Below are 12,000 nucleotides of genomic sequence, written 5' to 3' on the forward strand. Positions count from 1 at the left end.
GGGCCATGTCTCGGGTCCAGAGAACTTGGGGATAATGAGTAACTACTCGCACCAACTGTGGTGAACTACTTTTTACTCGTCCATCTACATGCACTACATGTACCAGAGTGCCGAGGGGCGACCCGGAGGAGAGGCTAGTGGTGTGCGATCCAACTTGGTTGTACTTAAACGGCTCCCGTGAGCCCTGAGCTGACGAGCTCTTGGAGACGCACCTGCGCGCCGGAGAGGCATCAGGGCCTGTGACGGTTACTTGGCGGCCTTCTCATCCACCCCAAACACTGCTCTGCTGACGAGGGAAACTGTCCCGAAACCCGGGCCATGTCTCGGGTCCAGAGAACTTGGGGATAATGAGTAACTACTCGCACCAACTGTGGTGAACTACTTTTTACTCATCCATCTACATGCACTACATGTACCAGAGTGCCGAGGGGCGACCCGGAGGAGAGGCTAGTGGTGTGCGATCCAACTTGGTTGTACTTAAACGGCTCCCGTGAGCCCTGAGCTGACGAGCTCTTGGAGACGCACCTGCGCGCCGGAGAGGCATCAGGGCCTGTGACGGTTACTTGGCGGCCTTCTCATCCACCCCAAACACTGCTCTGCTGACGAGGGAAACTGTCCCGAAACCCGGGCCATGTCTCGGGTCCAGAGAACTTGGGGATAATGAGTAACTACTCGCACCAACTGTGGTGAACTACTTTTTACTCGTCCATCTACATGCACTACATGTACCAGAGTGCCGAGGGGCGACCCGGAGGAGAGGCTAGTGGTGTGCGATCCAACTTGGTTGTACTTAAACGGCTCCCGTGAGCCCTGAGCTGACGAGCTCTTGGAGACGCACCTGCGCGCCGGAGAGGCATCAGGGCCTGTGACGGTTACTTGGCGGCCTTCTCATCCACCCCAAACACTGCTCTGCTGACGAGGGAAACTGTCCCGAAACCCGGGCCATGTCTCGGGTCCAGAGAACTTGGGGATAATGAGTAACTACTCGCACCAACTGTGGTGAACTACTTTTTACTCGTCCATCTACATGCACTACATGTACCAGAGTGCCGAGGGGCGACCCGGAGGAGAGGCTAGTGGTGTGCGATCCAACTTGGTTGTACTTAAACGGCTCCCGTGAGCCCTAAGCTGACGAGCTCTTGGAGACGCACCTGCGCGCCGGAGAGGCATCAGGGCCTGTGACGGTTACTTGGCGGCCTTCTCATCCACCCCAAACACTGCTCTGCTGACGAGGGAAACTGTCCCGAAACCCGGGCCATGTCTCGGGTCCAGAGAACTTGGGGATAATGAGTAACTACTCGCACCAACTGTGGTGAACTACTTTTTACTCGTCCATCTACATGCACTACATGTACCAGAGTGCCGAGGGGCGACCCGGAGGAGAGGCTAGTGGTGTGCGATCCAACTTGGTTGTACTTAAACGGCTCCCGTGAGCCCTGAGCTGACGAGCTCTTGGAGACGCACCTGCGCGCCGGAGAGGCATCAGGGCCTGTGACGGTTACTTGGCGGCCTTCTCATCCACCCCAAACACTGCTCTGCTGACGAGGGAAACTGTCCCGAAACCCGGGCCATGTCTCGGGTCCAGAGAACTTGGGGATAATGAGTAACTACTCGCACCAACTGTGGTGAACTACTTTTTACTCGTCCATCTACATGCACTACATGTACCAGAGTGCCGAGGGGCGACCCGGAGGAGAGGCTAGTGGTGTGCGATCCAACTTGGTTGTACTTAAACGGCTCCCGTGAGCCCTGAGCTGACGAGCTCTTGGAGACGCACCTGCGCGCCGGAGAGGCATCAGGGCCTGTGACGGTTACTTGGCGGCCTTCTCATCCACCCCAAACACTGCTCTGCTGACGAGGGAAACTGTCCCGAAACCCGGGCCATGTCTCGGGTCCAGAGAACTTGGGGATAATGAGTAACTACTCGCACCAACTGTGGTGAACTACTTTTTACTCGTCCATCTACATGCACTACATGTACCAGAGTGCCGAGGGGCGACCCGGAGGAGAGGCTAGTGGTGTGCGATCCAACTTGGTTGTACTTAAACGGCTCCCGTGAGCCCTGAGCTGACGAGCTCTTGGAGACGCACCTGCGCGCCGGAGAGGCATCAGGGCCTGTGACGGTTACTTGGCGGCCTTCTCATCCACCCCAAACACTGCTCTGCTGACGAGGGAAACTGTCCCGAAACCCGGGCCATGTCTCGGGTCCAGAGAACTTGGGGATAATGAGTAACTACTCGCACCAACTGTGGTGAACTACTTTTTACTCGTCCATCTACATGCACTACATGTACCAGAGTGCTGAGGGGCGACCCGGAGGAGAGGCTAGTGGTGTGCGATCCAACTTGGTTGTACTTAAACGGCTCCCGTGAGCCCTGAGCTGACGAGCTCTTGGAGACGCACCTGCGCGCCGGAGAGGCATCAGGGCCTGTGACGGTTACTTGGCGGCCTTCTCATCCACCCCAAACACTGCTCTGCTGACGAGGGAAACTGTCCCGAAACCCGGGCCATGTCTCGGGTCCAGAGAACTTGGGGATAATGAGTAACTACTCGCACCAACTGTGGTGAACTACTTTTTACTCGTCCATCTACATGCACTACATGTACCAGAGTGCCGAGGGGCGACCCGGAGGAGAGGCTAGTGGTGTGCGATCCAACTTGGTTGTACTTAAACGGCTCCCGTGAGCCCTGAGCTGACGAGCTCTTGGAGACGCACCTGCGCGCCGGAGAGGCATCAGGGCCTGTGACGGTTACTTGGCGGCCTTCTCATCCACCCCAAACACTGCTCTGCTGACGAGGGAAACTGTCCCGAAACCCGGGCCATGTCTCGGGTCCAGAGAACTTGGGGATAATGAGTAACTACTCGCACCAACTGTGGTGAACTACTTTTTACTCGTCCATCTACATGCACTACATGTACCAGAGTGCCGAGGGGCGACCCGGAGGAGAGGCTAGTGGTGTGCGATCCAACTTGGTTGTACCTTTTACCAACTAGTTGTCCAGGTATGGCAACACTTGAATTCTGCTGCACATCAGGTGCACTACTACTACTGTTAGACTTTGCATGGGATAGCAATTATTCTGAACGGTGGTGCTTTAAAATGATAATGTGTTCCACTTAACACAAACCTCAGATACTATTGGTGAGACTGATGTATTGGAAATTGAAAGTATGCACTTGTTCGGTCAAGTGTCACCATATCATCTTATACTGCTACACTCGCCTAACTGGTAGAACGTTACCTGGAAGCGGCTTAAACTCAAGAGGGGATGGGAGAGAGAGCATGTTGAACTTCTGCTGAGTAATTATTAAAGGGATGCCAGAAAATTTGAATGCTACGCAAGTGATATGTTGATAATGATGTATACGATGAGCCCATGTGTAAACTCAATAAAATCTGGTTTTAAAAAAATCTTTTACTGCTAGCAGATAGGCATCATCTTATAAAGAAACCATTCTGGGATAATTCAACCTGGTGTATTTGGTTAGTGCTCATAAGTTCAGCATTGGTCTTAAAGTCTTGTGCTTGTTTTTATTTTAAGCACTTGATTAGGGTGCATGTCTTTTCCAGCAATTTCCCTCATGTACTCTTCCCAGTCATGCCTGTGTGCTTCTCCCACACCTTTGTGTTCTTGTACACGCAATGATTTTTTGTGTTGTTCTTCCACCACTGGCTTTGTAGGTTCTGCCTGCACAGAGCCTGCACTGTGCTTGAGAAATCTCTTGTAAAAAAAAAAAAAGCAAAAAACGGGCTGAGAACCTGCCTCTTACCTACTGTTAATTACCATTGGTTAGGTTCTCCTGTCACTCATTTCAAAGCTTCCCATGGTCAGCACCTTTGGTGCCTCCTATTTCACCTTTTACTTTGTGTCTTCCGGTCTTCTGTGGAGCGCTGGCCAAGTACAGTTTCCTGTCTGCGGCCAGTGTCGTTCCACTGGCTACAGGCTTGCAGAGGTACTTAAATGTTAATCTGCCACTCCATAAGAGAGCATGTTTTTGGAGCCCTCTCTACACGCCACCCCCCATATTGTCCGCACTTGTTGCTTGCTCCAACCTCCTGCGACCTGGCTGCTTGTTGTATAATACTCGCAAGTGACCTCATGTTTAGTTTTGCATCCGTTATGTTTTTGGCTCTAACTGAAATGGCTTGTGGCATAGAGAAAGAGAAAAGCTCTACATAGGACTGTTACTAACTGCATAGTCTCTAAATTCCAAACAGCTAAATGTGGCAGATCTCCGTTATTAATAACAAGAGCTCTGATTCTGCCAGCCAACAGCATTAAAATCAAATCTAAAATTAATGGGAGAAGAGATCTTGCCATTTGTAGTGCACTTCTATCCCATGTGACTGCTCGTGATATCTCAAATTAAGGTACATCTAAAGATCGATTCATCAAAGGGCAGTCTACCTATTTAGGTGCAAGATCATGATCTGTAATGGCACTGTTTCAGACACTCACTAACCTGTTTTAAATACACATGGCAGGCAAACACAAAAGTCATGTACTGTAATGTGCAGGCGGAGAACTTTCTACGGACAGAGCAAGCAGACAGGGCTGTTGACCAAGAGCGGGTGCAGAAATGTGCAACATGTCTAAAAATCATTGACAGGTAGGGCTTCCCTTTATCGAGACTCTTATTTGCTCTCTACATGGAGCCTTTCGTGCAAAGGATCAGGGCAAATCCTAATGTGGTAGGCCTCAAATTTGGAGCGGATGTCCACAAACTGAGCTTGTATGCAGATGATGTGATGCTCTTGCTCACTCAACCGCGGAGGTCCTTGCAGGCTTTGTTGGGCGAAATTGCAGCCTTTGGGGATATCTCAGGTTTTAAAGTAAAGGTGACGAAATCACAGATCCTAAATCTATCCATTCCTCCGGAGGAGGAGGTGGTTGAGGCGTTGCAGCTGTACTTCACATTTCAAAGGGCGCAATCTGATATCGAATATCTAGGATTCAAAGTGGTGCCGATTATCGCTAAAACAGTGTCGTTGAATTATTCTTGGTTGCTGGAACATACGGCAAAATCCCTGTAGGCCTGGTCACGCTTCAAACTGGCCTGGTTTGGGATGGTAGCCACGGTCAAAATGACGGTATTACCACACATTTTATACATTTTTCAGATGCTCCCGCTAGCGCAGCCCCCAAGGGCCCTTAAGAAACTGCAATCACTTGTTACCCGCTTTGTGTGGGAGGGTATGAAACCAGGCATTTCCCTGGCACATAGGTGACCCCGAAAATGCAGGGTGGACTGGGTCTCCCGCTAGTTGGAGTCTACTATCAGGCGGTGTGTTTACGTTTCATTGTGGAAAGGAATAGACCCTAGTCCAGCAAACATTGGAATTTCATGGACCAATCGGTTGCAGGAGTGAACATATGGCGGGAGCTATGGCTGCCCCGCAAGCACAGGGCTTGGGGACTATATTCTTCCCCAGTCACCTCGCCTACCCTCAAAGTGTGGGATAGTGTTGCTGCGAAGAAAGGATGGACTTCCTTTCCCTCGTAGATGACCCCCATTGTTGACAATCCAGATTTTCCTCCGGGGCAAGCATCCCTGGTATTCCACAGATGGCGGGAGGAGAGATGTAATGGGTAGGATCCCTTTTTGATAACAAGGTCTTGATCCCCTTCGCCCAACTGCAGAAAGACTGACTTACCATCCTCAGACGCGTTCTCTTATAGTCAGGTTGCTCACTGGGTTACTAGGCCAGCTACCTATTCACGTATGTCCCGACCTCTCACTGCATTCGAGAAATGGCTAGTTTGCAAGACAGACGATCGCAGACTTGTATCTGATTTATATGCCATGCTCATAGCTCGCCCCTCTCCCCACTGTACTAAAGCCCAGGTGCGCTGGGAGTCTGAACTGGGTCTGCCCTTGTCAGCTAAGGAGTGGGGGCTCGTTGTCTACAGGGCACACCACACTGCACATAGCACAGCAGGGACAGAAGCTGCTTTTAAGGTAGCCACATATTGGTACTACACTCCTGCGGGGATACACTCCTGAGATAACAGCAAAACTGATCTCTGCTGGCGGGGATGTGGTGTAACAGGAACTTTGGTGCATCTCCTGTGGCATTGTACGAAGTTGGTTCGCTATTGGGAGGCGATTCTTGACGACATCAATGCTGCATTTCAGATTGTAATACTGCGCGCACCAGAACACACGCTGCTAGGTCTTTCCCTTCCCAAAATCTTCCACACTAAAGTCTATTAGAGGTAGACCGATTACGCTGCCGCTGCTCGCTGTGAAGCAAGTCATATTGGCAAAGTGAGGCTCGCCAACTGCACCTGAGACTCTGAATTGGATATACCGCTTGTGGCAACGATTGACTATGGAGCGCATGTCGATGAGTGTTGAAGGGAAGGCCAGGGACTTTGCGAAACTGTAGGCGCCTTTCATACAAATACTCACAAAGGACATGAGGGAGGTGACTTGCCCGAAGTATTTGCAAAAACTTAAGCTTATTCTGTTAGAACCCCTGATAACGCCTAAATAGCCCTGCATGATGCTCGAGTACATTGTGGCCCCCTGCTATTAGAGAAGGCTTTTGAGAGGTGGCAGAACTGATGCGGAGGTGGGAAAGGGGTGGGGGGGAGGGAGGTGGGTTTTCAATGTTTATCCTTTTTGCTTTTTTCCTTTTCTGTGTTTGTTGGTACTCTTTACAAGGGAACCGGGGCAGTTTTTATGTGAGATTGCTCCTCATACGGCCGGCCCCCAGGTTAGTGGTTGGAATATAGTGTACTTCGTGTGAGCAACCCGCTATGCCGGCCTTGTGATGTTGGCAGAAAGCTGTGTTTAGTTTACTGTGTTCCGCTTAATAAAAACAATTGATTCTAAAAATCATTGCATAGGTGAAACCTCTTGGCTTTGCCAATGCTTGTTCGTATGGTTGCTATCAGTTAAGTGTCCAAATCAGAGAGAAAAGTTATAAATTGATACTTGGGACAACTTTATCCACTGTATATTATAAAAGATAAACAAAGCAGCAATCGTTTTTGGGAGGAGAACAGAGGATAAAGGAAAGTTAGCTGGTCAAACCACAACATGCCAATTGCTGTTAGCAGAACAATTGACATTTCATGAGAAATCAATCCATAGCAAGAAGTGTAGATATTTGAAATATATTAAGAAGCTAGCTCTCCATCAAACTGGATGAAAGGGAGTAAGTCAAACAACTACTTCTTCAACTTAGGGAAATCAACAACCACTAGAAAATCCCAATGATTTACTCCTCATCTAGCTCCATAAATAGATAGGAAACATCTGTTTTTGCCTATGGGTCAATTAACATTTCTAATTCTAGGTGCTTAGAAATATGAAAAATAATGGTATATTCTGGTCTTAAAATGTGTTGGAGGATTACTGCCAGTCAAAAGGAAGGCTGGAGTGGGGCTGCCAAGGGAGATAGGATGTTGAAGAAATTGCATACGGGATAGGGGTAAAACTGAACAATGTAGCTCAATATCTCCATTATCCTGAGGTACTGTATACTGAAGTAGTATTTAGAGATTGCAAAGCAAGAGAAATTCACATCCATACATATCAATATAAATAGTGAAACGAGCGTTTTGCACTTTGAATAGGTCAACTATTTGCATCAGAATTAGGTCAAGTTAAATATTTGTAAAACGTTGCATTGTCACACTGTGCTTACTTGCAAGGACAATCCGTGTTCAGTTTTCTAGCTACTTCCGAAAACGTTTGTCAAGATAAATATTAATTTCCTTCAATCGGAGTCATAATTAATAAAAGCATTTAATGTGAAATTACAGCTTGCAGGTTTCCTATATTAGTTATACTTTTCTTTTAAGTAAACACGGTCTAATAACCTTTTCAAACGAAAGAAAACATACCAAATGTTTTAGCAGCCCGCATGGTCTCCCTGGTTCCAAGAATTGTCATGATCTGTGCCAAAGCTGTTAAATCATCACTGGCTTTGAAAAAAGGATAACGTCCACTGAGCAAAGAAAGGAAGATGATGCCTGCAGACCACATGTCGATTGCTGAAATGTAAAGTAATGCGTCCAGTAAAAATAATGTATTAAAAAAAAAAACATACAATCATCATCTGAAGTCTTCAAACAGGACATCATTTTTAATAGTCTGGAACCACATATCAGAATCATTTATCAAAGTACATATCAGTCTTGAAAGCAAAATTATGTTTCAATCAATACACATTTTAGTAACAAGCAATGGCAATGACAATGCCAATAGGTCTGGTGTAATCTGCCAGCCGTTTGGCAAGTCTTGTTTTGTCATGCTTTTGCAAAACTTTGTTGTTCAGGAAGCTGCTATATGTTCCCCACTTTAAAAAAAAGAATTTAAAAAAAAGCAAAGGGGGCGTGGCTAAGCGGGCCATCATGGCGGACGCAGCCTAATCAAGGTTGCCAGTGTAGGAGAGTAGGGTCTGCAATCCTATGATCACCCAGATTTTTTGCTTTTGTTTCACTGGTTTACGACTTTCTCTGGCTGTGGGCCTGCTAATCAGACCCACAGCCTGGCTGTTCTCTTTCTAAATTACGATATGTACCCTAGGTGCATTTACCAATTGGTACTGGGCCACCTTATCAGACCCTGTAACTCAGGGCATAGGTGTACCCAGGGCCGCCAGGGGCTGCAGCATGTATTATGCCACCCCTGGCTGGCCTCCTAAATTTGACACAACTGGCTGCATGACAGCTGGGGTGAAGTCGTGTAATCACACTTTGCTGTAGATATAGTAGCCCTATATCTAACCATACAATGGACACATGAGTTCCTATCAGTCACTCCTATGGCAGGCCTTGACAATCCTGAAGGCAGAGTGCATGGGCTCGTGTGAACTAGGCTCTGGCCCGAGCCGAGCCCGGTTGCAGCTTGCGGAATCAAGACCCACTGGCTGTTCCATGATAACGCGTACCACATCGGTAACTTCGGTGTCGCGTTATCAAGACATGTCGAGTAAGGTGTCATACGAATCGGGATGCTGCCCTCTCGCCAACTCTGGCGACGAGGTTAGCATTCTGCCCTTCTAGAGGGACACGACATGTACGTAACTGTGAACCCCGGTTAAAGCTAACTAAAGCCTCAGCTCCACAAAATGGATGCTGCCACCACAGACACGAGTCTGACCTCCTGCTGCTGGGAGTCCTTCCAGCGAGGAGAGCTTGGACAAAGAGTTTCCTGTCGAGGGCGGTGTTCGCACCGTCCCAGACAGGGTTTGTGTATTCTGGGTAGGTAGGGCTTTTGCAAGAAGGTGACTGCGGAGTGGCACCCCGGTGCTCACTACGCATCTGCCGGTCAGAACCAGTTCCAGGGGCACCAGCCCTGGCCTGGGGAAAGTCCGGCAGGGGAGAGGGGTGTAACTACCTCCCTTCCTGGTCCCACCCTTAGGGCAGGACCTAGTCATGTACCCACCCCTTTCTTTAGAATAAAGGCCGGAGCGGGGACCCTTCCAATTTAGATCATCTTTGAATCAAGAACTACTTTCTACGAAAGGACACTCAAGACTCTTCTCAAGATTTCTCCCTTGTGACTAAGGAGTAGTCACCCTGCATCAGCGGGCACCATCTAAGAACTCTGCGGTTTGCTGTAAGTCCTTCCTCAAGGAATCCGATGGCCCAGCTCGACGAGAACCGGCTTCCCTGGCACCTCTGACCTCTACCCACGTCATCAGCTCAGCTGTGATCTGTGGGTGCGACGAGACCTCGAGGGACCGGCCATCATCAGAACCTGCACGCTCTTAACCAGCACGACCATCGAAGCGATTCCTTGGTGAGTGCTCTGGGGTCCGAGAAGCCCCGACCCTGAGCCGCTCCAGCACCGAAGTGCAGTCCCCCAGCATCTCCACGATCTGCGTGGGGCCCTTCTGCTCGCTGCTCAGCACGTTGTCTGGTCACTAGCCGCTGGCTTGTGCCCTTCTGTGACGACATCCGACAATCAACACTGCTGGTCTGGTTGCTCCAGACTGGCCCTTGCTTCCAACTTTGCGAGAAGCACCCCGGACCCTCCTGGTCCACTCAAGACGCCATCTTAGGCCCACCACGTGGCCCTGAGATCTGCCAAGGCTTGTTGCCCCATCCGGGGCCCAGCGACGCCGACAGCATCATCCTTCGTGGGACAGCTCGCACCTCCGCCGTGGTCGCCGACAACGCCTCCTGGTCCGTGAGACTGCAGAGCCTAGCGTCGCCCACTCACCTGGTCGAGGTGACGGCCAACCGGTGCCATCCTGGTACCCTCTAACTACTGGCTAGTAGTACGAACTTGGTCCCCTCTGCTTTCAGGTATCAACAATCTCTGATCCAGGCTTGGATCTCTACGAACTATTCATCACTGGTCGCCGGCCAGCAACTCCTTTTCTTCCGGCTCCTGGCTCGTCAGCGAAGACCCAGACGCCTGTAAGACTTGTGCAGCCGCAGCCCTCGTGGCTAGGTAACTCGGCATTTCGGTGCCTGCATAGCCTCTTTACTCTAGGGTCCCGAGTCCCTCGCTTCCGACTTGCCTTATCGGGTCCGCCCGAGACCTTAAACTTTCCGTGTCCTCGGACACTTGTTTTAATTGTGCACTTGAAGTATTTTCCTAAGAGATTTGGTTTGTGCTTAGTACCCTGTCCTCATAAAGAGTCCAGGGCTGTTGTGAATCTTAATAAATATCCTGTTTATTTTCATAACACTTGTGTGGTGTCCTTTCACTGGGTGTTCAAGGGGTACATGTGTGGTAAACAGCTGGCTTAACGCGCCCTCTCGAGTCTTTAGCCTTAGACTGCTCGTATCCACGCTACTAGGATAGCTGGTCTATAGGTTGACTTACAACCAAACACCATAAGGGTCGTTGGAACGATACATAGCGGTCGCTAGAATAGCGAACGTTGCATATCGGGCCAACTTCTCACAGCCAGATTGGGCTATTTCCCGCACAATTGGGCGACTTTTTTCCCAGTTGTGCGGGAAAAACCCATGCCAGGCGGGGGGCTACTTTTTGGGCTACTTTTGTGGTCGTTTTGTGCGCAAAAAAGTGGCTTGGGCGGGAGCCCACAAACACACACCTCCTGAGCGCTTCGCGCACAGCAGTCACGAACTGGAGCCTGAAGGTCCGATGATTAATGGGCCTGCCTCTGCGCAGGCCGCAGGCACATGATTTCCCCACCCACCCCTCGAGCTGAAGGCAGCCAGGTCTGTACCGTCTCTGTCTGGCACAGCATCCATTGCTGATTGTGGCCTGCCAATGTGGGGGGGCCAGGGGGGCTGCCCGTCATTCGTGTAGCATGCATCTCAGGAGCGGCAAGCAAAGAACTGGTCGATGCCCGATCGTGCAGCCTGCTTCTGTTGCGGAGGTTCTTTAGGTGCCAGTGTATTCAGGTATGATTAATTTAGTTTTGAAGTCCGCTTTTCCTCATCTGCCGTTGTCAGCTGCCCCGTCTCTTTCTGTCTCTCTCGCTGAAACGGTGCTTCGTTCCCTTGTGAAATGGATCCAAAAAAGAAAGAAAAACGAAAAACTTTTGTTGGAAGTGTTTTTGACATTTTCCAAAGTGCAGCCTCGGGCCTCCTGCTCCTTGATGACCTTACTTTGGTTGAGGCCACATTTCTTACACAAGTTTGCACCACAGGCAGACAACAGATGGAGCAGATGAAGTAGCTAGGAAAAAAGTCTATCCATGTATTCCACTGCCTGACATCCACCCATCTGTACCCATATGTTTCAACCTCTGTCCTTCTGATCATCTTATTTGCACTCTCAGGGTTCAAAATACAATAAATAAATAACTAAAGCATTACAGATCGTTCACAAAGTGGCCAGATTAGTTTTATTAACACCCAAACACAGTAGTGCCACTTTACAGGGTTTGCCAGCGAAGCACTGCTTTTTGTTTTCTCCTCTTTCTTTGAACAGCATTGTTTTCCCTGGGTGATGAGGTGCACCATTCCTGGAGGTACTGCAATACCTGGTTGATGGGTGGAGTGGAAACCGATTAATGTGATCCTTATCCGCTTTTTTCCTTATTTTAGTTTATAAAA

The 12,000-nt window shown here is 49.4% G+C and overlaps 1 protein-coding gene across 2 annotated transcripts in view; it reads right to left on the bottom strand.

The window, feature by feature from the left end:
* CDC7 (cell division cycle 7) overlaps positions 1–12,000 on the bottom strand; it is a 269,093-nt gene that overhangs the window by 15,346 nt on the left and 241,747 nt on the right. For both annotated transcript variants that reach the window (XM_086953942.1, XM_086953941.1), the window contains one exon: positions 7,858–8,007. In XM_086953942.1, the coding sequence (XP_086810068.1) occupies positions 7,858–8,007 (150 nt within the window). The remainder of the gene's footprint in view (positions 1–7,857; positions 8,008–12,000) is intronic.

Source organism: Lissotriton vulgaris, chromosome 1_1 (genome assembly GCF_964263255.1).
Source record: "Lissotriton vulgaris chromosome 1_1, aLisVul1.2, whole genome shotgun sequence".
NCBI classification, from domain to species: domain Eukaryota; kingdom Metazoa; phylum Chordata; class Amphibia; order Caudata; family Salamandridae; genus Lissotriton; species Lissotriton vulgaris.